Below are 26,641 nucleotides of genomic sequence, written 5' to 3' on the forward strand. Positions count from 1 at the left end.
GAGCACCGCGGATCCCAGCACTGGGGGCTGTTGAGTCACTTCAGTGCAACCACCGGCTGATTTTCCACAGATCAATAGACCCCTTCCTAGCATGCGCTGGCTGGGCCTTGACTCTGTGCTCACAGGCGTGGGGGACTGAGCCTGTGTGCCATCTTTTCTTGTTCTCTTTGCAAAATGGGGCCTGTGAATCATGGCCTAGAAACATGACTGGTGTGACAGCTGGAGAGCGTAGTTAGTCCCTCATGGGGCAGGTTTGCTTTAGAAAGAGATACCTTTCTCAAGGCAAGGTAGGTGAATGTTAGGGTCAAGATAAGGGGTACAAAGTACACATGAAGGTTGTTTGGAAAAGACAGATTATTTGCAACTAAATGACTTGCGTGGCAGCCCCCTTCTAATGTCCTTTTCCTTCTCCCTAGCTTCCCTATGAGCTGCAGGACATGGTCAATAAGCATTTGCACAGCACTCAGGAGTCCGCAGGCCCTGGTCAAGAGGCAACCCACACCTTGGCTCCATCCGATGTTGTGCCCACCTCAGTCATTGCCAGAGTCTTGGAGAAACCAGAATCTCTGGTTCTGAATTCAGCCAAGTCTAGCAGTGGCAGCTGTCCCATGGCTGAGGATGTCTTTGTGCATGTGGACATGAGTGGAGCCCCTCCTGATGCCTGCAACAGCGCAGGGCAGATGGGGAAGGAGGGAGGAGATGTGGGGAAACAGCAGAATGGTGGCTGCAAGCCGCAGAGCAGTGTGGAAAGCGTGCCAGAGGAGGTTCCTGCCTTTGAGAAGCTAAGCCCATACCCTACACCCTCACCTCCCCATCCTATGTACCCTGGGCGCAAAGTGATTGAGTTCTCTGAGGACAAGGTAAGGATCCCAAAGAACAGCCCCCTGCCCAACTGTACATATGCTACACGCCAGGCCATCTCCCTCAGCCTCGTACAGAGCGAAGATGAGAGCTGCGACAGGCACCGGACAGTCCCCAACAGCCCTGCTTCAGAAGGGCGCCGTTCGGCCTCCAGCTGTTCCTGTCAGCAGTCCCCCAAAGCAGCCAGGGCTCACGGCTCTTCCCAGAGCAGCCCATTCAGCAGCCCTCCCCAAATCCCGAGCGCCTTTGCCAGCTCTGCCAGCTCTGAGGAGGACCTGCTGGCCAACTGGCAGCGTATGTTTGTGGACAAGGCACCCCCCACCTCAGAGCGGGTGCTGATGAACCGCATGGCCTTCAGCCGTGACACAGCCCCTGAGCTCCAGAAGAGGTTCAGCCGCTCCATGCAGGAGCTGGGTAGGGCAGCCTCAGCTTACTCGGATGGTGAGGAGTCTGCGCAGAGCTGCAGCTGGACCGTGAGCCGGGACTCGAGCGTGGACACGGACAGCACCGAGTCCAGAGCCCGCAGGAGCCATTTCTCCTCAGACTATGGTACAGATTTCTCCCAGGAGGAAGCCCAGAAGCTGTTGCAGGAAAGCAGTGGAGGCACTGCTGAGCCTGGAAGCCCCTCACCAGAGAAGCACAAGGACTATGTGGACCTTGGCTTGCCTGAGAGCCCAGCTGAGGAGAGAGAAATGTTGCTCCAGGGAAGCAAGGAGAGCAGCCAAGGAGGTGCCCAAGAGGAAAGTGGAGAAGGCAGGGTCAAGCCTCCCTTCAGTCGGCCGCACCGCAGCCCCAAGAGGATGGGGGTCCACCACTTACATCGCAAGGACAGTCTGACGCAAGCCCAGGAGCAGGGCAACCTTCTCAGCTGAGGCAGGGCAAGAAGCAGCCACATGCTGCAGAGCTGTGGGATGCCTCATCTGTCCACCTTCTGAGGGAGAAACCTCCCTTAGTACCCTCCTCCTGGGGGGGCTCTGCTCTGAAATTTTATATTTATTATCTTCTTTTGCTACCTGGAAGAGCTGGGGTCCCCCTTCCCTGGCACCTCAGACCCACAGTACTAGCACACACAGTGTGCAGAAGCGCACCCACTGCCCCAGCACACTCGCAGCTCTCTTCACAGCCTCACACTGGTGCCTGTACCGGAGCTCGTTCTTGGTACCCCTCGTCCTGGTGCCTGTGCCTCTTTATGCTCGCATCTTCCTTCTCCCTTCCCACTCAGGTACCTGAGGCTCTGGGCGCTCTCATGCCGGTTGCCCGCAGCTGCTTTGCGCTCTTTTAACTTGTGCCAACAGGGCAGAGTGCCTGCGTGGTGGTGTCTGATTCCTGGCAGCCCGCAGGGGCTGTGAGTGGGGCACGAGGACTCTCCCAGCGGATGGCTATGGGCCCCTGGGGATGTGCTGGGATTGCTGGTGTCTCATTTTTCCTGCTGGGTTTTGTTTTCCCCGGCTGCCCTCTGGGTGGTTCTTCAGAATCTGCCTCTGCAGGTCCCCATCACTTGGCTCCTGTGTTGGGCTCAGCACCCGGCCCCCGCTGAGGCAACGCACGGATGCTGGTGCTGTGGCATGGGGCATGGGTGCTGTCTGCCGAGGTGGTTCGGGGAGGCACTGCCTGCTAGGCGCTGGGGTTTGTGTTTGTGTGTCTCCTCCCTCACACCTCTTCCCCCGCTCTCTGTGCTGTTGTTTTGTTTGAACGGTGCTGATGCTTTGCTCTTGGGTGGGCTTCTTTCTTCTTTCCAAGCCTTTGGTTTTGGGGTGTATTGTTTTTTCTTTCTCCCCGCCCTGCATAAACAGACACAGCCGTTGGCAGCCGGTCCGATGCCTGCATTGAGGGCGTGTTGAGGAGGCTCAGCTCTCAGAGCTGCGCTTGCCTCTGATCCTGGCCTCCAGCCTGCAGAAACCCCTCCAGATTCGAGAACAAGGTCTTGCCCTGGGCGAGCAAGGTGTGAAGGACGCTACTGGGCTTTTCTAGGCAGGGCTCCGTGCAGGGCCGGCAGGGATGCGAGGGCAGCGTGCTGAGGAGCTGCTCCCTGTAGACGCACTACCTCACGGCTCGACAGCAGCCCTTTGCCAGGGTCTCCTCACACGCCCCCTTCTCCGGGGGGCTCCAGGCTGGCTCTGGCGCCTCTCCGGGGCCTCCCCTTCTGGGTAGGGCTTCTCTGCTTGTTTTTCCTAGTGTAGCGTGATACTGTGTGACTTTTCTTCTCAGTCTTGTGTGCTCGGTGTCTTGTTGGGGGGGAGGGAAGGGGAGAGGTCTGTAGATGTAGATATTTTTTTGACGCCCAGGCGTCCTGTTTTAATTTTGTCCTGTGCCCTTGTCTGTCTGGTGTTTCTTGACTCCCTTGGGGGTGCGAGGCAGAGAATAGCCTGGTTCCCTGCACCGTGCCCTCCTCAAGCCCTGCTGGCTGTCCTCAGCCTGCTGTCTGGTTTTTGAGTTGGGTTTGTGTTGTCCTCCTACTCTACTCAATGAGGGCTCTTCACCGGGCTGTAGGAGAGCAGCCCTCTGTCCAGGAGGGACCTCTTGTTCATATGCTTATAGCAAGATGTGCAGCCAAGAGCTGCCTGGGGGCCCTGCTCCCCTCCCCAAACCCCTGTTTCTGCAAAGGGCCTGCAGCTTGCAGCTGGGGCCAGCCAGGGCTTCAGCTTGAGCCTGGAGGCTCCAGGGCCTGTGAAAGGGAGCTGCGGGCCTCTCTGGCAGCTGCGTAGGTTGGTTTGTGTACCCTGGCTAGAGCTGCTGCCTACATGCTCACCTTGTTTCCCACCTCGAACAGTTGTGGAGCTGGATACCACTCTCTGGCGGGGAGGTGGGACTCAGTATTTCACTACAGTATTTCACTTTATACCTGTGCAAACAGGCTGGTGCTGAGAGTGGGAGCCTCCTCTGAGCCTGCAGGGTGTTCATCTCCCCTGTCTTGAACGTGGTGGTGGGGTCCTTGCGTTTACCCTCATCAGCTGCTCCACTGCTGCATTTCTTCTGTTCTTCTGCAGTGTTGCTGAGGGCTTGCTCCTGCAGTGGCTGCCAGCTCCTGCCTCACGGACACCACCTGGGGTTGGATGCTCACTGAGTGAGCTCCTCTGGCTCTGAGGCTGCTGGTGGCCTGCCTGTGGACAGCACAGCCACCTGGGCAGTGGGGGAGGCATTGCTCCTCAGGGCTCAGCCCCGTCTCCCCTGAATCCTGGCATGCTGGTCAGAGAACAAAACCCACTCTTGCTGAAGCAACTGGTGGTGATGGTGCTGGGCAGAGCCAGCCTCCCTCTGCTTTGGTCAAGGTAGACTTAAAACCAAAACAGTGGAGAAACGGAGGGGTGGCAAAGGGGTGCCCAGCGCCTCACCAGACACTTCTGCTTCGCAGCATTAGGCTGCCTGGCAGAGGTTGAGGGGGAGTGGTGGCCTCAAGAGGAGCAGAGCCCCCTCCCGGCGGGCACAGTGCCTGCCCTCTGCCCTGCTGCTCACCTCCAGCAGTATTGGCTCTGGGGCCTTGAGCTGACCCCACTTTCAGTATCTCAACTCCAGACTGTTAATCTGTAACTAATGTGTTTTTTTCTGAAATTTTCAAACTGATGTATATTTTAAGACCAGAAATAAACTATTTTAAAAATAGGTGGCAATGGCTATAGTGTTCTCTGTTGGGTAAGACCTGGACTGGACTGATCCTGAGCATGTGAGGGAGCAGAGCCTCTCGTGGTACGATGTCCCAAGTTTGCTGAACTGCGTGTGCCACCCATTACCTCTCCCAGGGAGAGCGATCCTGTAAGCTTCCCAGGAGACTGGTTATCCTGAGTGCCCACTTTAGCAGCAGCCTGGTTCAAGGTGCTTGTGCAAATCAAGTCATCTGTGTTGGAGAAGAGGTGCAAGGAGTGATGTGCGGGATGAGCGGTGTTTTACTTCTGTAATCGTATCCAAGCTCTGGAAACTGCTCTCTGGGTCTGAATGTAGACTGTCAGCTCAAAGATCAGACTCAGCCTGCAGACCAGAATCCATTGTTCACAGCAGAACTTGTGTCACTTTTGACTCAGAAGCTGACAGCGGCTTAAAAAAAGAGCAGATTATTTAACCAGGCAACTTTGAGAAACATTAAAAAACAATGTGGGCAATTTTCACATTATTTAAAGGCTGTAAAGGCTAGGCTTGTCAAAACCTCTGCAATGAAGCTTGTGCTGTAAGCGGCCTCAGTGTTACTCATAAAATTCTGCCTACCCCATTTCAAGTATTTTGCTGGCCGTCCTTCTGTCTGATCTGTGTCTTGGCAAGGACCTCCACGTGCTGATCTAGAGCAGGATGAGGTACAGCTAATTCTTTCAATATTTGTTGGTTTTCTTGAAGCCCCAGCTCTGAGACTCATGTGAGAGTATCAGTTCTCCATTTCAGAAACTGAGTTATGTGGGAACACATAACATACCTCCTCCCTGGAGTTCGTAAGAGTTTTACAATTCTAGTGCCAGTATTTTGTGGTTTTATTTTGTGTGGGGAAGGAGGATTGGGGTTGATTGGACGTACCCCAGATAGGAAGCCCTCCAAACATGAGAGAGAGGGAGTTCCTGTAGGATGCCGATATGGACATTTGGAAGCGTTTCCTTTTCATGTTGAATAGCGCTGCAGAGGTCACGGGGCTGTGATGAAATTTCCTCCATCTCCCAAGTTATGCTGCCTGTGCTCTTCTGACCTAGGTGCATGTAAAGCGTGACACAGGAAGAGTTTCTTGTTTCTTTGTCCCCATAATTAATTATTTTATTCTGTGTTCCCTTGAGTAGCAGCTGCTGTCACAATTTAATCTTCCAGCCTAATCCAAGCTGTGAAGCACGATCTTCCTTGCCTAGCTCCAGCAAGGGGCACTTGGCCGAGCAGTGAAACCTGCAGTGCTGGTGCGGGCTGAAGCCTTCAGCAGAGGGTGCACGGCTGGTGCCAAGCTCCCTGCAGGTGGGCTCTAGCCCAGCCCTCTAACTCCGGGGCAGAGGGAGGGCCTGGGGGACAGCAAATTGGGCTACGACCCACCTCCCTCCAGGGCCAGCCTGCCCCTGCGAGGAGGGAGAAAGCCGGCGAGCCGGGCGGCCGCGGGGGCGAGGGGCTGCTGCCCCCTGCCGGCGCCCCGAGCCGCCAGCACCGCTCCTGCCTGCTCCCCTCAGCGAGCAGCTGCCGGTACCTGCCGGTACCTGCCGGCGTCTGCCCCAGCGGGGGCGCAGAGTGACGGAGGCTCACGCCGCCATGAGTGGTGCCACGTCTGTGACCTTTATAAAACTCTCATCGCGACAGCAGTACAAGCAATAGAAAGAACATCTCTTATACACATCTGAATAAATACCGCCTGCGCCCTGGGGGCACAGCCGGGCGTGGGGGGGAGGCAGGGCAGCGTGAGCTACACATGCAGCGACTGGACAAGCACAAGCGGCCGACGGGGCGCGTGACAACACAGAGACGTGTGTAAAGATTCGCTCGGACCAGGCTCCGGCACTCAGAGAGCTGAGGGAGGCATCAACAGGACGTGAAATATGTGAGAAGACAGCTGGGGCGGCCCACCAGCGGCAGGGGGGCTGGCGGACGCACGCTGCCCCAGTGGGCACGGTGCTCTTCTCGGCAGAAGCAGGCAGGGTAGCCCAGCTACATTTCTGTTTCTGCTAAGAGGCTGTCACCGAGACCTGACGTCATCAGGACCATCTGGGAGCTGGAATCTGTGGCGAGAGAGGGAGAAAACCATGAGCCGCTTGGGCCGCCGGAAAGCGCGGAGCTGTACTTCAGATCCAGAGGTGAGGATGAGGAATTAGAGTGCCGCAGGGTGGGAAGTGAACTGCTGAGAGGATTGTGAGATAGATAGGTCTACTCTGGCCACACAGCAGAACAGAATCGATGGGGGGGGGGGGGGGAAGGCAGAGACAGCAGCAAGAGCCCAGGGTGGGGTCTGCATTTGTTATCTTGGCTGTCGAGAGGAACATCAGCTCTGAACCCTCCCCACGTACACTTGCAGATGGTACTGGTTGTGCTGACCCAGCCGTGCCCATACCCAGCCCTGCGCAGACATTTAGGTCTGCACTCACCAAGTGTCTTTTCAGCTAGAGGGACAGTGTCCAGGTGGGACAGGCTGGCAGGCTGCAAGCCAACCAAACCCACATAGGGTGGTGGCGGTGCCTTCCCAAGAGCAGGGAGCACAGCGGGCAAGCAGCCATTTTATGGCAGCAGAGGTTTGGAAATCCTGACTTTCTGCGCTGCATGAATGGAGGGTTTGTGCAGCCCTTCCCTGCCTGCCTCAGGAAGATGAGGGCAGCTTGCTGGCTCTGCGACGGCACACAGCACCAGCCAGGAACGCTGCAACTCTCCCCACGCCAAGTGAATCAGCTGCAAGGAGGATGGGCACGCATAGCAAGTAAGAAACTCAGCAGGGTACCATTTTCCCATCCAGAAGCTTTTTTAAACAGAAAAAAATTGCTTTTTCCTGGATGTGAGGGATCTTTAGTGCCTGTGTGCTTCAGATCCAGAGTCCTACACATTCAAAACTGCTGCATGGGATCCCAATTTTGGAGGATTCCCAATTTCTGGAAAGTGGATCCAAAACTTGGCCAGACCTGTCAGTAAAAGATTTTTATGGCTCTAATAAATGAGGATCCAGATGTTTTGAGGCCCAGGGAGTGGTTGTGCTTGTCTGCTGCTAGTCTAATATGAGAACTGGGAGGGGGGAAGGACAACTAAAGGTAAAAAAAAAAAAAACAAACCAGCAGGATCACAAGGTAGGTATGACAATATACAATATCATATATACAAACAATACACAACAGGCTACTGCTATATCCATAATACATCTTTTTTTCTGTTATAAGCAACAGACAAGCTGTGGCACCTGGCTAACCCTTCACACGTTTGGGACGCAGAGATAGGAATAGCTGATGCTGTGCAGATTGCAGGGAGGTTCTGGAAGCGGTGACGAATGACACGAGTTTTGGCTAGGATGTCTGGCAAAGGCCCCCAAGATCTTTAATGCTCCTGCCCTTGAGTTTTAAGACTTTGCACAAAGATTTTGTTCCTGCAGCATCAGGGAAAACACCTCTGAGGTACCGTTTCCACTCTTTGCAGCAGCTGTATTGTCCTTGGAGGCTGCCTTTCCAAGCGCAGCTCAGCCCAACGCTATTTAACATGAAGGTCGCGCCTGGAGGCTGTCTGGATTACAGTTCACAGGGAGAAGGGACAGACCCCATTCACAAACCCCACCATGAGAGACCGGTGGTGCTGGAAACACCCCAGACACCCCAATTCCTGCCTGTGAGCCCCTGCCCGCAGCCCAGGTCCCAGAGCTCTTACTGTTCTGGCAGATCCAGGGGTTCTTCTCCCTGGCTGTGACTTCACGAGCCTCCGTCTCCTCCTCTTCCTCACCCTCTGAAAGCAGGTCAGAGATCTGCTGCTGCAGCTCAGGACTAATGTTGTTCTCCGCCAGGATGAGCGTCCGAAGGGCTGTGGGGTAATTCTCCACCATGTCCAGCAAGGTCTGGGCGGAGAGCAAGATAAACAGGCTGACAAGCAGCACAAACAGCAGCTAGGCTGAGCAGAAAGAACTTTCAATGCTCTCTGTCCCTGCAAACTCCAGCTCTCCTCTTCTTACTCTACCTTCCCTTGGCCTTGACCTCCCTTCGCGAGGCTTTTTGAGAGCCTGAGGACTTCCCACCTTTCTGTGGGACGAGCTGAGCCTGGATTTCCTGGCTCTATCTATCTAAAGGGGAAGGGACTGCTCTACATCCTGTTGCTGCCCCACAACCAGGCTAGTCCCCTCTTACCCCTGGGATCTGGGGCTCTGAGAGGAGAGCCTGTGCTACCAAGCCTTGGCCACTATCCGCCCACAGAGCTTTAGCTCTGATCCTCAGTCACAAGTCCAACCCCTTACTTCTTCCAAGAAAACCAAACTACAAACAGATCCGTGTGTTTCTCCCTGGTGACTTGAGGGAGATCCAGGAGCCCTAGGTCAGAGCTGTGGCATACGAGCTCCTCCCGTGGCCGAATGCACCCCTGGGCGCAGGGAGAGAAGGGTGTGCATGTGGACTCAGGGAGGGCGATGGAGGCAGGTATAGGTCTTAGGGCCTCTATAGATGGCCAAGACCTATGCCCTTGAGACGCAGAATAACTGTAGGCTCTCATACCTGGGCTGACTGGTTGGTAAGTCCTGTTCCCTCCAAGTCCAGAACTTCGAGGGTTCGACTGGAGGCCACAGCGACGGCAAGCATCCCTGCTACCTGGTCACCTGTGGGAGAAGCAAACCAGGGCTGTCAGCAGTGCCTGCCTTCCCTCATGTAATACCACATGCCCTCATGGGCCTCAGGCTGTCACGGAAACATCCTCTGAGTACTTCTGCCATCAGACAACCTCCAAATCTCAGTTACCTTGGGGGGAAAAAAAAGCTGTTAACTGAGAAAAGAGACAAGGTAAAGGTGCACCATTTTGTGGTTACGGGAGCAGTCACTGATTATCAGGGGGAACACAAAGGAACACAGTGAATTTGTTTTTATTCCCCAAGGAACCATATCTTCCCAAATTTTTCTACTCAAGGATGCGAGGGCCTTTAACAGTCCCTGTAAGACATCCCAGATGCAGAATAAGGAGCTGAATACCTCAGTCTAGGGGGAGGTTGGAGCCGGACAGAAGACCCTGCACCAGCTGACAGACTGCCTCCCTGGAAAGGGGGCAGACTTTTGGGTGTGGATGCAGCAGGACCAGGAGCATTAAAGATTGACGCTGGTGAAGAGACAAGACTCCAGCGTGTTTTCCTGACATTGCCCGGCAAGTGCCAACATACCGTACAACTGTGACACCTTCTCTTGGAAAAAAAAAAACAGGCTGCTGTCAGGTAACACCCTGGGGCCTTTCCTGTCCAAGAGGAGGTACCTGGTCAGACAGACAGGGCCTGGAGGGAGGCTCTGTTTCCAGAGGCGAGGGGTGAGGAGGGGAGCGCCCTGCTGATGCTCAGGGAGGCATGGCCTGGTCTCCTCTTCACCACCTTGCAGCAGAGAGTTGGTTTCTATGGCGACGAGTGCCAGGCTCTCCTCCTCCTCCCTGCTCCACCGGGAAGATGAAGGGGGGAGCGTGGGGACATGCTGCATCTGCCAAGCCAGCATCGGTGCCCAGGCCTTCAGGAACAGGGGAGACATGGAGGGTCAAATGTGATGACAAAGGCGGTGGAGCGTGCAAAGCACAACGTCCTTTCTGCACCTCCCCGCAGGGCACGTGGCCATCTCACACAAGCAGAGCAGCAAGGCTGGCTTTCCCTACAGCCGAGGGTGCCTGGCAGGGTGAATTTGCTGCCGGGGACCAGAAGGGACCTATGCAAGAAACTGCCCCATCTTGCTGGTGATGCTCTGCCGCCCTTCTAGAGCCTGGTCCCTGGCCACCCACCAGCGCAAATCGCACAAATGCTTACCTAGGGGGTTGTAGTCCAGGTTCAGCACGCGGAGCTGTGAGCTGTGAGCTACTGCAATGGCCAGGCGACCCCAGCCTTTGCTTGTGACGCCTGGGTTGGCGCTCAGCGTTAGCTCTTTGAGGCCTGGAGAAGAGAGAGAAGCCAGAGCCTTAGGGTCACCAAAGCAGTCTCAGGGGAACTAGTCCAGCTAACCAGAACAGCTTTGAGTTGTGTCTCCTGTACTCCAACGGGCTAAAGGGTTTGGTTTTCTCTGACAACTGTCATCACATATTTCACTGATCAGTGAAATATTTCACTGCCTTCAGCAGTAGCCCTTCATTTGCCCATGCTGTGCCTGCCCCATTTCCCTGCTCTCCCAACCTGTGTCCTCCTTACCCTAAATAGCAAACACAATGGAAACAAGTAAGGGGTGTGCAAGGTGACTGACCAGGAGAAGGAGGTGGCACAAGGTGACCGGTTGGAAAGAGGATAACAGGGACAGTAGGCTCTGAAGCCTGCACCTGGGACAGGTGGCCAGCAGAGATATAACAGCATCAGTGGCACTGTGAGCACACAGAGGAGAAGGTGCTGGGGAGAGGTGGAAAGCACTTTGAGAGTCAGGAGAGAGGGGTGGTGTTACCTCAGCACATGCCAGCTCTCAGCCTAATTGGCCCAAGTGGCCTCTAACCACCAAAGATCATCCCCTGCAAAGATCTGAGTCTTGGCACTAAGGCTACAACCATGCAACTACACACTCACAGAGTGGACTCGCAAGCAGGGACAATTCCCAGGCACTGACATTAAAGCCAAGTGCTGAGGTGGGGGCACACCATATATTTATCTGCGGTCATTATCAATCTGCAAATGCAAAATTATAAATTCAAAGTTCAAGCTGTCCCCTCCTCCAGTTTCAAATGCTCCTGTCATGAACAGAAGCAACCTGTTGGTCCCTGAGCTCCAGCTGCCAGCAGGACAGATCAATAGCAGAAAGCCCATGCCTGCCCGAGGGAACCGCTCCTCTATTGCTTGGCTTTTCTGCTTTACTTAAGTTGGGGAAAGAAATTCCTCAGCCCAGCCAAACTACAGAGCCTGCCTCCTCCAGGGCTGAGGATTTATTGCTGCATGCATCTGCTCCATGTGAAGCTCCACTGGTCATTGTGCAGCCCACAACCCCTGGTGCTTACCGGACTTGGCCCCATCAGGTGGCAGGAGCCCACAGATAAGGTTGATGCCTTCATCACCCAGCATGCAGTCTCCTAGATCCAGAGCCACCAGCGAGGGGTGGATGGAGAGAGCAGGGTTGAGGAGGGCCAAGCCTGCATCTGTCAGGGGACTCCCATGGAGGCTGTGCAGGTAAAAGGGAAAATTACTAAGCAGCCTTCTTCCTGGGTGCTAACTAAGCCTACGGGAAGGGAGAAGCAGAAGAAATGAGGAGGATGACAAATCGTAACCCCAGGTGGGGAAAAAGCGCTGGGAAGCCTCTGCTGCAAGGGTCAGCCGGCCGCTACGGCGACCCTCCTCTCCCGGCCAGGATGAGGGGGTGCAGGGGATGCCAGTGGGGCAGGAGCAGCCCCCGCCACCAGGACAACCCAGGTTGGAGGGGCCAGAACGGAAAGCCAGGGCCATGCCCAGCCGACGAGGGCAGAGGTGGGCTCCCTCCCAGCCGGCTGAAGGGCAAGGGGTTACCCTCTGCAACGTCAAGGGCATTTTTTCTCCAACGAGACTTAGATTCAGCGGCTGACCCAGAGCCGCAAGCCCCCGAAAGACCCGTCCCTGCCCGGGAGGGGGCCAGGGGCACCCCCAGCAGCCCCCGCCGCCCCCCGCCCCGCTGTACTCACAAGAGGGACTGCACGGAGCGGTTTGTCTTCAGGGCCTCGGCCAGCTGCTTTACGCGGTTGATGTTGGAGACGATGCCCAGGTTGAGGTTGAGCTGGGCCAGGGAGCGGGACTCAGCCGCCCCCCGGCAGACGTGCCCGAAGTCCCGCTCGGAGAGCTGGCAGCCGCGCAGCGACAGCAGCCGCACCGAGTTCTCCCGCAGGCTCTCGCAGATGTCCCGGATCTCCGCCCCCGACAGCGTCTCCCCGGAGATCTGGATGGACCCCGGCAGCATCTTCCCCCCGCTCGGGGAGCCACCGCACGCCGCCGCCGCCGCACGCCGATCCCGTCGTGGCGGCTGGGCGCCGGGGGGGAGCCGCGCTGCGCGTTGCGGGCCGGGGCGAGCGCCAACGCCGCCGCTGCCGCTGCCGCCGGGCAGTCCCGGCCCGGCCCACCGCGGCCCCGGAGGCGTCACCGCGCAGCCCTACCGGCGGTTGCCGGGCCGCCCCGCTCCACCCGGCGGGGCCACCGCCCCTCCGCGGACGGCGGGACCCGGGGGAGCCATCGGCGGGGGCTACTCCGGACCGGCACCGGGCTCTGAGCCCCGCGGGGCCGCACCGCCCCGCTGCGCCAGCATCGCCGGGAGGGGGCCGGGCAGCCCCGCCGCTCCCCGCCCCGCTCCGCCCGCACCTGCCGGGCCGCCCCGCCTCCTCCCTGCCGCCGCTCCGGGCCCTCCTACCGCCCGGGGCGGGCCGCCGCCGCCTGGCGCCCTCCCCTCGGCCCCCCGCCGGGCGAGGTCGCCTCCTCGCGGAAGGGGGCGGGCGGGGACGGACCCCCCATCACACCCCGGCGTCCCCTGCCGCCATCTTGGGCCCCGGCGCCACTCGAAGCCCGAGAGGGGCAATGCCGGTGCCCGCTGCCTCCTGCCTGCCGCCCTGAGGCTATAGCGGGGCCAAGGCCGGCGGGGGCTGTGTCCCCGGTGCAGAGGGGGTGCAGGAGGGGAGGAAAGGTGGGAGAAGCCCCTGGGAAGGGCTCAACCTGCCGGCCCCGCTCCCGCCTGGAGAAGGGGCCAAAGCCATTGGGCCATGGTGAACTCTGGGTGCTTGTTGGTCTGAGGAATAGCAGTCTTCTGCCAGCTTCGGTGACATTTATGCTTAAACCTGCTACACCTTGAGCTTCAACCCGTGGTTTAATGGCGAGGTCGGTGTGAACTGCTCCTCGTGGCCCAGGGCTTGCGGAGCTGGTGCTCAGAGGCAGCTGGTGTGGAGGGTTGGGGAAGTGCCGCAGGCTTCCATATCCCTGCAAGCACGCAGCCTTCACCCTCAGCCTGACCTGAGGTGTGAGGGGCGTTACGATAATTCACAGGTATGTGTCAGAGGGATTTGTCCCTTCTCTCCCCCCATCGGGTAATCCTGTACTTGGAGAGAAATAGGAAGCAGGGCCCCCACGTTTTCAACTCCACTGAGCTGAAAAAGGAAGCCAGTGATGTGGAAATTAGGTTAAACCGCCTAAGTAGGCAGCTTTCTGCACGTAACTAATCCGGCTGCTGCATATAGCAGCGCTCAAGTGAATTCCAGTCCGGTGGGTAACTCTGGGACAAAGCCAGGCTCCTCTGCTTAGTTTGCAGGCCAGGGCGGGAGAGAGGGGATGGAAAGTGAGGGGAAAAATAAGATGTGGAGGAGGATGTGAAGCAATTCTCCTGTGTTGAAATGGAGGAGCAGGTCGCCTGAGCTGAGGGCTGCACATTAGGTCCTGAATGAGACAAGGGGAGCAGCAGATAAGAAGCTGGACTCGAATGTCAGCTTTAAGACTTTGGCTGCAGCATCTCATTTATAGTGTAGGTGTCACCATGCCCTTTGAGTAATCCATTGCTGTTCTCTAGAGCTATCTACACACTTCTCTCTGTTTCCCTGTTACACATGGGCTTGATACTGTAGCTGCAAGCCGTGCCAAGACCAGACCACTGGCCTGGCAACATATCTGCACTGGGACATGAGCAGCAGCTGCGAGCATCCAGCTGTGGTACAGGTGATGGCTTTCAAAAAAGGAGCAACTGATCTCTAAGGTCACATTAAATGGTCCAGGTGAGAACGGGATCCTACGTATTGCAGGGTTGCACGGGGCAGAGGCTGGATGTCAGAGTGGGGGCCAAGGGGGTGACCAAGGAAATACCTGCTGCTGATCCATACAGGTCGACTGGAAGACTGCACTCAGTCTCACCTCGCAATTACCTCCAGGCACTAATTAACCCATGCTTTGTTAAACAGGCTATTATTAGAGAGGTGCTTGGAGGAGAGCTCCTGGGACATGTCCCACTTCAATTGACAGCAGCAGCCCCGAAGCATTGATGAAGATGGCCTAGTGCTGGCATCTTCACTGCCTGTTGTCAGGAGCAAGAGCACATGGAGGAGACAAGCGTCCCACCTTCCTTTAAGCTCAAATACATTGGGAAAAGTGGCACAGGAGCTAATGGTTCAAGGCTTTGGCTCACTACACCTAATTAAGGGCTATGCAGAGGGGACTTTTTGGCAGTGGTATTTTGTGAAGAACTAGATACGGCTTCCTCGTCATGTGCACTTACCCAGCAGGTATGAGGAAGGTAGTTTATTGTTTACCTACTCGGGGTACAAGGAATGAGAGTTGACTCTCTGGACTGATGCCATTAAGAGCTAACACATAAGCAGAGAAAAACAGTGGATGAGAGTGAGACTAGATGCAAGAAGGAAAACAAATGGGAGAAGAAACAGCCTATCTGTAACCCAAAACACAACTAAGGTGACAATTAGTGCAACAAGGATGGACCGTAAGAAGGGTTGGACTCCCAGGTACTGCAGAGCAGAGGAGGAAGTCATAGATGCTTTAATATAGATTTTATCTTCCTCCTTCTAATCTGACAGCTTTATATGTTTACTTCAGCTTTAATAAAAAGAGGCTTACACAGTTCTCACAGAGCTACCCTTCCTCAAAAGGGGAAGGTGATGGGGGGGAATTATTTCAGATTTGCTGCAAGAGCCGTGGCAGGAAACAAAGGCAGAGATAGTCTGGCATGATAAGGCTGTAAGGCTTGTCCTGATAACTAGAGGACTTGAGTAAGCACAGAGAGATGCCCTCCCACAAGGATTTTACTAAGGCTGCATGCTCAGCATGCTCCCTGGAACTGCAGCACGCATGCATTTCCCTGCAAAAGTGCGTCCCTCTCTGTCAGCAAAAGGAGATGCTGAAGCTCTCACCCGAGTGCTGAATTTCTGGCAGTACAGAATAATTCAGCTTCCAGCTGCTGCTGCACAGAGAATTAATCAGGGCTGAAGAACTGGAGCAGAGCAAGCCCCACAGCTTCCAAGAGGGACACACAAGCTGTGCAGGGGAAGCACGAAGAGTTTGCTCGCTGCTCTCTCCTGTGCTTTGAGTGAAAACACAGGGCGCAGCTTCATCCCTCTGATTTAGCTAAGTTGCTAGGTGTGGGAGGGGAGCACAGCTCTTCTCCGACAGTGTCTGTAGATCAGCAGTGATAGCGTTTGGCACAGAATGATTTTTCTTCTTTGCTGGAGTTATTCTAGTGACAATTGTCTCTTTCTCCATTCCTTCCCCTATGCCTGTGCTTGGAGAGTTTGCACCAAGAGAAACAGACCTGTTCTAGTCTGCCAGGGCAAGAAGTGCAAATTAGAAACCCACCTCCTGTGGAGTTATAAAGAGGAAAATACCAGAGTCATGCAGCATTACAAACTAACACTTCCATTTTGTCAAGTTTGAAAGTAATGGAAATTCTAGGACCTTAAAGTGGTTCAATTGATCCAAAAAAAATGTGGAAACTACTAGCCCAAATAATTAATTTGAATCCCCCAAACAACTTGCTCTGAGTAGTGTTCTTTGGCCAAAATATGTTTCCCAAGGTGGGAGGCAGGAGAAGAGAGAGAGAGAACACGTCTATTATGTATGTGTTTGTTAGCAGACAAGCTTCTTCCTCTTGGAAGGGGAACAAATTATGAACTCGGGAATAAGCAGACGAAGCAGATGACCAGCCTGACAGCAGTAGCTGGCGCGATCTTTCTTGCTTTCATTGCACCTTGGCACTAGTCCGAATGCCACTACAGCTGCATCCTCTCCCACTAATATAAGGGGCCAAAGAGTGCAGTTCTGAATGCTATCTGCCTTGTGCACAGCTAACTTGTGGGTACAGCAAGACAGGGAAACATCTTGGGTTTTTTTCCAGCCCGAGCATAGCGGTGAACTTCTCTGAGTGGCGACTCCTCTCCCCCAGTCATTCAGAGCTACAGGGAGAAGGAAGAGAAGGTGAAAGCCAGGTAGCAGCTAACAGCTTTCCATTCTTGGACCAGTAAAAGTTAGAGCAGTGAGGGAAGGCTACACCTAAACTACATAATTGTGAGTTACTGCAGTGCAAGTAAGCCTAGGCTGGGCTGCTCTGCTTCCCCATCCTTACTGGAGCTTTCCTGCATCAGTATGCTGGAGATAAATGTCCCAACTCTATTACCATTGTACAGTCCCCATTTCTCCCTTTGATTAATGGAAACGCTGGAGAAAAGTTTGCCAGAGACTCTCAAGGCTCCAGAAGTCCTTTCAGAAATAAGGCCTAGACTCAGCTTGAAAAGCCAGGCAGTACACAGCGGACTGTGTGTCTGGGGGAGCAGGATGCTGCTCCTGCTCAGAGCGATGGGGTGACAGTCCCACGGCTGGGAGACATGACAGCAAGCTGCATGAGGGTGACCTGAGGTGAACTGGCCTCTTCAATAGAAATATCCACAGAAGACCATGCACAAACACGCTGCCCCTGCAGTCAGAACTGCTGTCCCACAGAGCAACACGGGCAGAAGGGTGATAAGAACAATAGGTGCTGTGGAAGCACCGGGACAAATACATTTCTGACATATACAGGAGAAGGGACGGTGAGGTGAAATAGCAGCTTGGACCAAGTGAAAAGAGCAGGATCAGTTTGGAATATGACAAGGAAGAGAATGTGGTTAAACATCGTGGTGTTCCTGAAAATCTCCAGAGAAACTAAAGTTCCTGTGCCTTTTGGGCTATGGAAGAGGTGCCCAAGACAGGCCACTTATCACAGAACATTTGAAGTAGGACAGCAGAAAATTGCAAAGAATCCTGCTTTGAGTCTAGGACAGGATAGATAAAGGCATAGAGACCCAACACCACTCTCCCATTACACGAGTAGGCTCAAACGTAAGACATCACTCAGCACCAACATCAATTTAATTCTTCCCTCTTCAGGACAGGAACAGGGCAGATAGCCCTGGGGTTACATCAGCAAGCAGAAAGAGGGATAAGGGACAACTGCGCTGGGAAATCCCAGCTAAACATACAGGCAACAGAACCACTCTACTCAAGGCAGCCCAGACCTGGGTGGGGGAAGAATGTAGTTCTTCTGAGTCACTGAGGTGCAGTCCACTCAGCTGCCCAAAACTGCAACCCAAAGGACAGGTCCAGGAAAACAAAACCAGGTCGTCTTCCTGCTGTTCTGTCCAGTTCCTAAAAGGCAGCAGGTTATTATGGCGCTATGCAGCCCCGAAAGTAGTGAAGGAAGCAAGTCCAAGTCTGTGAAACTACAGGGTCAATGCAACGGCTTTGGCTGTTGTGTTCAATACAGCACTGGAAACAATTGGAATGTCTCTGGCAACTCTTTGAAAGGGCGGCATGTTGGGTCCTTCCAATGTGTCCAGGATACCTGCAGGGAAGAGAAAAGAGCGGACAGTGGCAAGAGTTAGTTCAGATGCAGATGGCATGTTTCTTCTTCTTTTTCTTTCTGGCCATGTAGTAGCTGATGGCAGCAAGACCCAAGACATGTGAAGCACTTGGAGGCGATGGGAGGAGAAATCTAGCCCCAAAAATGAACAGCAGTAAACACCTCCATCCAGAGACCACAGGGTACAAATCAGAGCTTGTCCTTGGGAACCACGTGTTCCCAAGAAGAACATAGATCCTTCCACTTGAGGGTACCAGATCCAGTCCCCTGCCATTTGACCCAAATGCAGACATTGCCAGGGATACTGTTCTGCTGAGGCAGCTTGATAAAATCCTCTCCCCACCTCATCCCAGCACAGACCCTGCTCTTAGACCAATTCTTTGCTTTCATCCTGAGATACGCTTGCAGACTCACATCAGGAGCTGCAGCTGGGGGTGCAATGTGGAATTTTTGTCACTGCAATGCAAACATAGCCCCTGTTTGGCAGGAAACATGCATACCGATGCAAGTGTCCTCCAGTTCCTGTCAATAACCTTCTCAAGACTGATAATCAGTCTTGGAAATCCTTGAAGGATAAAATATACTCCAAGCAATTTTCTATTTCATCTGCTGAAAAGTTGCAGATGAGGGCTCAGAATCTTTGCCATAAGAATGGATCCAGGGAAAGAACAGTATTTCCATCTAAAAGGACTTGTAACGCTGTGCTGTAATGTAACCCCAAATTATGCAGATTTAGCTGCAATACCATGAAGAGATCCGGCTGCCTAAACTGAGAAAGAGGCTTGCTTTTTTTTTTTTTTAAAAAAGGGGACCTGAATGTGTGTGGCCTGGTAAATGGCACTGACTGGGGAAGATGCAGCTTCTGCAATCACTGTTGTACAACACGAGATAAAAAAAGGTGTTACACAAAGAAGGAAAAAGACTTGTGACAAATTTCCTGAACAGAGAAAAGCAACCTGACTTCAGCAAGATTCAAGAAGGGACTGGACATCTGCATGCAAGAACAGTCAGTGCTGTAACACTTCACTTATGGGAAAGAGTAGGTGTCCTGCCTCACAACTTAGGCCTTAAGTACTGTAAGTACTAAAACTCAGTGCACAGAGACTACCCCACATCTACCTGCTGCCCTACTTCGACAGCTTCCTCTAATAAAGCTAGTGCTGGTCACTCTTGGATTGCAAACTGGCACAGATGCCCTCAGGTCAGATCCAAACTGTCCATCCTTTCTCTCAGAGAACAAAAAGCAGCTCCTCTTACCCCAGATCTAACAGGATATGTCTTCATATCTCCCTTGCTTACCTTCTACCACCTTGTGATAAGCAAAGTGCAGATAGAGGAGGAAAAGCATATGCAGAGCAGCAAGGGTCCCACACAGGATGAGCCGCTGCGTATGCCCCACAGTGCGTGACACCAACACAGCAACCTGGGAGAGAGGTGGAGATTAGAGACAAAGTAGCTGCTACCTGAGCCTCTGGCACTGCAGTCAGGAGCACACAGGACGATGTTCCAAGTAGCACAAGCCAGTGGAAACACTGCTCAGAGCCTTTTTTGCAGTTTGCATGACCAAATTCAGAGTAATCTGACTTTGTTTCACATAGGTGAACCTTGTCCAGTCTTGCCAAGAGTTCAGGATGCTCAGGCATGGCTCTCCATGGCAGCAGGGGCTGCAAGGGAGCAAACCTCCTGCAGCAGTTAGAATGTGTGAGGATATTAAGCCAAGTGTCACCTCCATACACCAGTGACCAAATGACCCAGGAGCATCAGGCTGTTCTTCACAGCAGCCCGACTGGCTGTGAAATGAACTGCCTGGCCCAAGGAACAGAAAGCAAACACCATTTCCCTCCCTTTTTTTGTCCCTAGAAGAGGAGGGCCCCAGGCTGCCTGTCCCTTACCATTCGTAGTGTAGAGAGTCCACCAACACCCAACCAGAAGATATAAAAGAGGGAGTGGAAGTGGATATTATAGGTCACAAACAGAGTGATGCAGTGTCCAAACAGGCCATAGCCCTGACAAAACAAAAATGTCCATGTTACAAGCATCAGTCCTACATAAAGGGCCATTGATCAAGAGCATGAGCAGCCTATTCCTGCAATGCTTCACCAAGGCAAAGCTTCACAAACCACTCATTCAATGCCAAAGAGTCAACCAGCACAACAGTTTTAACAGCAGCTCACACCCAGATAATCTGTCTGAAGGATCCACAGGGATGTCAGACATTGCAACAACTTGGGAAACACAGGAAAGAGCCTCTGATTCCAGAGGAATTGGAATCTCCTGTTTTTTTACCACCAGGCTCTCAGATCAGGAAGCGCAGAGCGGGAGACCTGCATGAAGGAACTGCTTATTTGTGCTATCGCTGGGCCTCGGATGGGGTAGATCAGAAGAGCATCCTGGAATTCCAGGTTGTCCCAGTGCAGTCACCTGGGACCACCAATTTACAAGGACTTTTCCCATTCTCTGGGAAAAGCTCACAGTCCACCCTCATGCTGGAACACGGTGCAGCCAAGCCACACCTTGGGTCATCCCCATCTGTACTTACCAACAGTGACAGCATCTGCACCATCGTGATTTGGGCATTGCACAGATATGCCAGGAAATAGATGAAAGAGGAGACGCCCAACCAGTAACCGAAGCAGGTGCCAATGGCTGTGCCCATCAGTGTGCCTTCCCTCTGTGGAGACAGCGTCAGGATGAGGAAGACTCAAAGAAGTGAGGAGGAGTATCTGGATGACACTCTTAGTGGCATGGTTTAGTTTTAGGTATTCCTGTGAGGAGCAGGGAGTTGGACTCGATGATCCTTATGGGTGCCTTCCAACTCGAAATATATTCTATTCTATGATTCTAAACGACCTGCCAGCACCCAAATCCCGCCACAGAGAGTTCCCAGATCTCTCCCGACATCCCAGCTCTCCCAGCAGCAGAACATGAAGACTTTCTCATGCATCCTTCCTCCCATCCCCAAACCAAACAGGCTCTTCCTCAAATTGATCTGCTTTTCAGCAAGATGCTATTCACTCATGGAGAGGTTTCCTCTCCCTTTCTACTGTCATTATAGCAATCCAGAGCCCGGTCAAACCACAACTTATCACCAAGACTCAACATACAATGATGGTGTCCGAGGTCTTCATCCCATGCAAAAGGATGGCCACCAGTGTGAAAACCAGCATGAGGGGTCCATAAAGCTCGCCTGCAATCTTCTACAGAAGGAGACAGATCAGGGAAGGTTTGGTTAATGCTCCTGAACACCAGGCTCCCCGTCCCAAGTGATACGAGAAGTGCCTTGGATGAAGTTTATCACCTATCCGCCTGAGAAGTAACAGCAAGGCCATTGCTGACAGGAGCCAGGCAGAATAGGTTGTGTGATGAGGAGTCTGGGATGCGTGAAGTCTAGAGGTCTAGAACTGCACCAGCACTAAAAGTAGCACATCGGGGTTTGGAACAACCATAGAAAGGGTTTACCAGTATTTTCAGGGAGATGAAAACCTAACAAACTCAGGTCCTTAATAACATGGACTATTTTAGCTTTACAAGGTGTCTGTGGGACATTCACTTGGCCATGGAGTCTGATTCAGCAAAAGGGAACTCACCTGTGGGAAATTAATCATCTTCACAGGAATCATGGACTCCAGCAGTCTGCATCACAGCAAAGCAGGGAATGACATCAGAAGCAGGGAGGACAACAGGATCATTAACAAAATGCTTCAAAAGTAAAAGATCCCATACACCCACTACCAGTGTTTTCTGCTGTGATCACAGGCCTTGGGGGACAGAGATTCCTTCTAAAGGGTCACATAAGGTAACTACAGGAGAAAAACCTTACTCTCCGTGGGTTAACTTTGCTAGGGGGGATTCAATGAAAATGTTTAGGGACCTACTCGGGGATAAGAGATCATTGACAGAACAGCAGGAAGGAAAAGCACTTTTCTTCATTCCACCTCACAAAACTTTGCCTTTTTGGACACAGCTGGGTGGCAAACCCACAGAAGCCACACAATGTGCCTCAGAAGTAAAAGGTTGAAGATGCCACAAAGCCCCTTCTTCTGCCCTGAGCAGCAGCACTGGGTGACAGGGCTGCCAGCCCACCTGGGGGACCTCATTAAGGACACTAGGACAAAGCATAGCGTGTTTCCCCATATCTGAGCCCTGCTGCCAGGCTGGCAGCTCACCCCAGCTTGCTCGCTTTGGGAGGACAGCCAGCCAGCAAGAAGCTGCCACCCCCCCCGTTCCCCCATGCCCTACAGTGGAGATGGCCCAGGCCGGGCCCTGCCCACCTGGCGCGCACTTGGACAGGCTCCACGTCGAAGTAGGGCCGGAGGATGTCGATGTTGGCGTAGAGGCTGAAGGCCCTGGAGGCTTGCCTCTTCCCCACCTGCCACATCTGCGGAGAGACGGGAGCTGGCAACGGCCGGGTGGGCAGGCGGGGCCCCCCCGGGGCTGGGGGCCGCGCTCACCTGGTCAGCCACCTGCCGGCCCAGCTGCCCCCGCAGCCCCTTCATGCCCAGGAACTCCCCGTCCTCCTCATCGGCGGCCCCCGCCTCGCCCTCCGCCTCCTCTTCCTCCTCCTCCTTCATGCGCTGGTGCATCTCCCCCATGTCCTCGAAGCTGGAGCCCGACGTGTCGTCCATGTTCTCCATGTCGATGACGGCGGAGCCGCCACCCTGCGGCGGGGCAGACAGCGTCAGCGCCCGCTCGGCTCGGCCCCGCAGCACCGCCGCCGATCGCCGCCACCCCCGGCCCAGCCTCACCTGCAAGTTGTCCTCGAAGCCGCCCCACTCGGCGGCGGCGGCGCTCCTGCCGCCGCCCGCCGCCGCCGCCGCCCCCGGCGCCGACATGATGCACGGCCCAGCCCAGCCCGCGCCGCGCTGGCTGCTGCCCCTCACCAGCAGCGGAGGACCCGGATATGACGTTAGCGTGGAGGGGGCCCCCAGGCTCTCGCGAGGCCGCACGAGGGCGGGCGGGCAGCGTCGCCATCTTCTGTGTGGCGCAGAGCGGGGAAGGGCGCAGCGGGGTCAGGGAACGACAAGACAGGGAGGGCGGCCGGGCGGGCGGGAGGAATGCGCTGCTGCAGGGACCCCGGGCCGGCCGGCGGCGGGGGAGCGCCGCGCTCCCCGGGAGCGGCGAGGCCACGCGTGGGCGGGCGGAGGCCCGTCACGTGCCGGGGAGCGCCGCCTCCCCCGCCCCCCGGTGGCGGCTGCGGCCATGGCGGCCCAGCGGGGCACCGAAGAGATGCGGGACCGCGTGGTGCTGGGCGAGTTCGGCGTCCGCAACGTGAGTGGGGCGAGGCGGGGCGGCGGGGGGCGCTCGGTGCCCCCCTCACGGTCTCGGCCCCCCCTCACGGCCCCGCCTGTCTGCCTCCTTGCAGGTGCACACCACCGACTTCCCCGGCAACTACCCCGGCTACGAGGACGCCTGGGACCAGCGGCGCTTCGAGGAGGTGGGTGAGCGCCGCCGGCGGTTGGGGCGGTCGGGGTCGGGGTCGGGGTCGGGTCGGGTCCCGCGGGCGGCGCCCGGCGTGACCCGCGGCGCGTGGCCCGTGCAGGCGTTCCGCGTGGACGTAATCCGCGAGGAGGAGGGCTCGCTGGAGTTCGACATGGTGGGCATCGACGCTGCCATCGCCAACGCCTTCCGCCGCATCCTGCTCGCCGAGGTACCGCTGCGGGCGGGCGGGCGGGGGCAGGGACCGAGGTTCGCCGGGGAGCTGTGGGGAAGGTGTGGGGATGCCGGCCTAGGAGCGGGGGACTTGCGTGATGGGGAGTGGGGAGGGCCCTGCCTTATGTCAGCGGACGGCTTGGGGATGGCTTCTAGGTTTGGAAGAGAAGCGCAAATTCGTTCTGCACGCGTGCCAGGAGCCCAAAGAGAATTAGGGCCTTAGCAGCATGAGGAATAGCGCTTGTCGCTCTTAGGGGTGCTGCTGGTAGTGTCTGTGGGTTAGCCTACCCTTCACTTCTTGTGATCATTTGTTTAAAAAAAAAAAAAATGGGGAAGGCGGTATATTGGGTGTAAGGGTATATTGGGTAGCCTGGTTTGGCAGAAATACCACTGAAAAGAGTCTGTAGGGCGATTATTTATGGGAAAGAAGGGACACTCTAGATGGATATTCTGTTGGCATTAGTTCAACTGTCATCTTATGCTGACTTGATCTGTTGTCTCCTTGAGGTGCCAACGATGGCTGTAGAGAAAGTCTTTGTGTACAACAACACATCCATTGTGCAGGATGAAATTCTGGCTCATCGCTTGGGCCTCATCCCTATCCGAGCTGACCCTCGACTCTTCGAATATAGAAACCAAGGTGAGAGCCTTGGATCAAATAGAAATATTGAAGGTTTCCTCCGAAGCAGGAAATCAGGGTCATGTAAACCAAGCAGAAGTGTGATTCCATAGAGGCTCATGCTGTTCTCCCCTTCCCAGGAGATGAAGAAGGCACAGAAATTGATACTTTGCAGTTCCAGCTGAAAATAAAATGTAGCCGAAACCCTCAGGCAGCCAAGGAATCGTCTGATCCTAATGAACTATATTTCAATCACAAAGGTGAGATCTCTCCTAAAAATAGGTGGTGTTTTTTTCTTTTTTGGTCTTGGGAGACAGGATTTGGTCTGTTCTATCAGCCCTGTGAGCAGAGAGAGCTGATTCTCTCATTCTGCTAAACTTTTTGCCATCTCCAGTCCTGTACAGGTCAGCAACCTGTTTTGAGACAGCAGCTGGCTGATGCTTGTGGCTTCTCTTCACAGTGTACAGTAAACATATGACGTGGGTGCCCCTGGGAAATCAGACAGACCTCTTTCCAGATGCTGACTTCCGACCTGTTCACGATGACATCCTCATTGCACTGTTGCGACCTGGCCAGGAAATAGATGTCCTTATGCACTGTGTCAAAGGTATAGGTGAGTCATGGGTCCTGGGGCAGCCAGAGGAGGAGTGTGAGTGCTTGGACTAGGGCACAGCTGTGTGAAGGGGAAGGGTGTTTTTCCCCTGGAACTTTAGGCCCCGGCATCCTTGCACTCTCATTCCCTGAGCCTGCCCTCATCCTTAACTCTTAACTCTTCATGCAGGTAAAGATCATGCCAAGTTTTCTCCTGTGGCTACGGCTAGTTATCGACTGCTTCCTGACATTACTCTCCTGCAGCCTATTGAGGATGAGGCAGCCGAGATGTTGCAGAAGTGCTTTTCCCCTGGAGTCATTGAGATCCAGAACATCAAAGGTACTTTTTTCCTGCTCTGAAGTGCCTTTTTCCTTACAAACCTTAGCAGAGACGGATTAGAGCCTAGAGCCAAACCTTGAAGAGACAAAACCACGTTGTGATGTTGTCTTGCCAATCAGAAACCGTTCATGCTATTCTGAGGCTGGTTTTATGGATGAGTGGCTGTCACATGCAGATGTGTTGGGTGATGAACTGGGATCTCCCTGAAATGCGAAGGCATTGGGTGCCGGTCCGCAGAGCCCTGCGGCTGCTGACTGCAGCTTCTAGTGCTGTTCAGTTGTCTGTAAGACTGGGTGGTGAGCTTGCTCTTTCCAGCAGCTTAGCGTGGAGAAGACTTCTTGTGTCCTGCCCAAGGGTACATACAAGCTTTGTGTTTGGGTTGGAACTGTTCAAGAACACCAGTTTCTATCAGGTTGGAGTTTCATGGTGGGGATGTGCTATTTCTTTGTATTTGTGGCTTTGCTGCCTTTGCTGAAGGGGGAGCGCATGTTTGAGGGGTAAGCACCTGCCATGACCATAAGGCACCCATCTGCTACAGGCGCCCATCTCGTTTCATCTTTTCCCCTTTAGGAAAAAAGGTGGCAAGAGTAGCCAATGCACGGTTGGACACATTCAGCAGAGAAGTCTTCCGTCATGAGGGTCTGAAAAACCTTGTGCGCCTGGCAAGAGTGCGAAACCATTACATCTGTAAGTGCCCCATTTTCCACAGAACGTAGAGCCCTGCTGTGGTTTGTGTAAACAAGCAGAGACTGGCCAGCGACTGGGTCTCTGCCTCCCCCTTCCCCGCCACGTGGTCAGTCTTCATACATTCATATTCCAGTAACTACTGAGGTTGTGGTTTGGTGTTGCTTTGGGATTGAATGTGTTTGTGCTTCCTGCTGGCAAACGTAACCTCTTCTCCTCTGGCTGTGAAGTTCTGGCTTGTCAGAAGTGTGGTGTAAGGGAAGATGGGGAACAGAAATGCTGGAGCCAGGTGTAGGCTGAAGCTGCGTAGTGGCTGTGCTGACTTTGTGTCTCTGTGCAGTTTCAGTGGAGTCGACGGGTATCTTGCCTCCAGATGTGCTGGTGAGTGAAGCCATCAAGATCCTGATGGGAAAGTGTCAGCGCTTCCTGAATGAACTGGACTCTGTGCCTATGGAGTGACCAGGCTGTAGCTGGGAAGCATATCCCTGCACTGCTGTTCTGGGCTTCCTGCACCTGCCTGCAGGGGTGATTCCTCTTCTGTAGGCAAGAGGTTTGAGGTGGGCTTGTTAAGAGTCCTAGGACAATCTCTTTGAATTTGTTTTCTGTTGGTAATGAGCCTCAGTGAGGAGATGCACTAAAATAAAGGCTTTTCTTTACAGCTGTCTCCTCCTGTGCTGTTCACAATTGTGAGACAGTAATACACAAAGAAAGTGGCAGCGGGTCTAAAGATGAGTAATAGCATTTATTTTAGCTTGCATGCAGTATGTGAAAAGGACCAAAATGGCAGTGTAGTAAAGCGCAGCAGGTCAGTGAGATTTAACAAGTCGGTATCAGTGCAGGACTGTTTTGCAGGTGTCTCAAACCAGCTCCAGGGTAGTTAATATGGTAGATAAAAGGCTGTACTGTCAGAGGGCTGGGACACCTCTCCTATGAAGAAAGGCTGAGAGTTTGGGTTGTTCAGCCTGGAGAAGAGAAGGCTCCAGGGAGACCTTTTTGCAGCCTTTC

General features: G+C 54.3%; 4 protein-coding genes across 17 annotated transcripts in view; 2 read left to right on the top strand and 2 right to left on the bottom strand.

The window, feature by feature from the left end:
- TJAP1 (tight junction associated protein 1) overlaps window positions 1-4,461 on the top strand; it is a 39,352-nt gene extending 34,891 nt beyond the window's left edge. For all 7 annotated transcript variants that reach the window (XM_075146724.1, XM_075146723.1, XM_075146726.1 and 4 more), the window contains one exon: window positions 417-4,461. In XM_075146724.1, coding sequence (XP_075002825.1) covers window positions 417-1,733 — 1,317 coding nt within the window. In that variant the 3' untranslated portion in view covers window positions 1,734-4,461. The remainder of the gene's footprint in view (window positions 1-416) is intronic.
- A 529-nt stretch (window positions 4,462-4,990) lies between these two features.
- On the bottom strand, window positions 4,991-12,684 carry LRRC73 (leucine rich repeat containing 73). 2 transcript variants are annotated; one of them, XM_075146743.1, is made up of 6 exons: window positions 12,067-12,684; window positions 11,413-11,573; window positions 10,250-10,372; window positions 8,976-9,076; window positions 8,146-8,329; window positions 4,991-6,527 (listed from the first exon to the last, which is right to left on the bottom strand). In XM_075146743.1, the coding sequence occupies exons 1-6, from the start codon at window positions 12,336-12,338 to the stop codon at window positions 6,457-6,459; spliced, it is 912 nt and encodes a 303-aa protein (XP_075002844.1). In that variant the 5' UTR covers window positions 12,339-12,684; the 3' UTR covers window positions 4,991-6,456. The 2 variants fall into 2 exon arrangements, with proteins under 2 accessions (XP_075002844.1, XP_075002843.1); XM_075146742.1 differs by lacking the exon at window positions 4,991-6,527 and having other exon boundaries at window positions 6,655-8,329; window positions 12,067-12,403.
- Window positions 12,685-17,245: 4,561 nt separating this feature from the next.
- YIPF3 (Yip1 domain family member 3) lies at window positions 17,246-22,835 on the bottom strand. 4 transcript variants are annotated; one of them, XM_075146739.1, is made up of 9 exons: window positions 22,499-22,803; window positions 22,205-22,411; window positions 22,025-22,131; window positions 21,341-21,386; window positions 20,858-20,950; window positions 20,293-20,424; window positions 19,646-19,759; window positions 19,053-19,176; window positions 17,246-17,735 (listed from the first exon to the last, which is right to left on the bottom strand). In XM_075146739.1, exons 1-9 carry the CDS (start codon window positions 22,583-22,585, stop codon window positions 17,614-17,616), a joined length of 1,032 nt encoding a protein of 343 aa, XP_075002840.1. In that variant the 5' UTR covers window positions 22,586-22,803; the 3' UTR covers window positions 17,246-17,613. The 4 variants fall into 4 exon arrangements, with proteins under 4 accessions (XP_075002840.1, XP_075002839.1, XP_075002841.1 ...); XM_075146738.1 differs by lacking the exon at window positions 19,646-19,759 and having other exon boundaries at window positions 20,293-20,518; window positions 22,499-22,825; XM_075146740.1 differs by lacking the exon at window positions 19,646-19,759 and having other exon boundaries at window positions 22,499-22,812.
- Window positions 22,836-22,911: 76 nt separating this feature from the next.
- Window positions 22,912-26,294, top strand: POLR1C (RNA polymerase I and III subunit C). 4 transcript variants are annotated; one of them, XM_075146735.1, is made up of 9 exons: window positions 22,914-23,021; window positions 23,116-23,187; window positions 23,293-23,400; window positions 23,910-24,042; window positions 24,162-24,281; window positions 24,482-24,628; window positions 24,803-24,952; window positions 25,523-25,639; window positions 25,977-26,294. In XM_075146735.1, exons 1-9 carry the CDS (start codon window positions 22,953-22,955, stop codon window positions 26,093-26,095), a joined length of 1,035 nt encoding a protein of 344 aa, XP_075002836.1. In that variant the 5' UTR covers window positions 22,914-22,952; the 3' UTR covers window positions 26,096-26,294. The 4 variants fall into 4 exon arrangements, with proteins under 4 accessions (XP_075002838.1, XP_075002836.1, XP_075002835.1 ...); XM_075146734.1 differs by having other exon boundaries at window positions 22,915-23,021; window positions 24,482-24,634; XM_075146737.1 differs by lacking the exon at window positions 24,162-24,281 and having other exon boundaries at window positions 22,912-23,021; window positions 24,482-24,634.
- Window positions 26,295-26,641: the final 347 nt, after the last annotated feature.

The sequence above is a fragment of the Calonectris borealis genome, chromosome 3, assembly GCF_964195595.1.
Source record: "Calonectris borealis chromosome 3, bCalBor7.hap1.2, whole genome shotgun sequence".
In the NCBI taxonomy this organism is placed as follows: domain Eukaryota; kingdom Metazoa; phylum Chordata; class Aves; order Procellariiformes; family Procellariidae; genus Calonectris; species Calonectris borealis.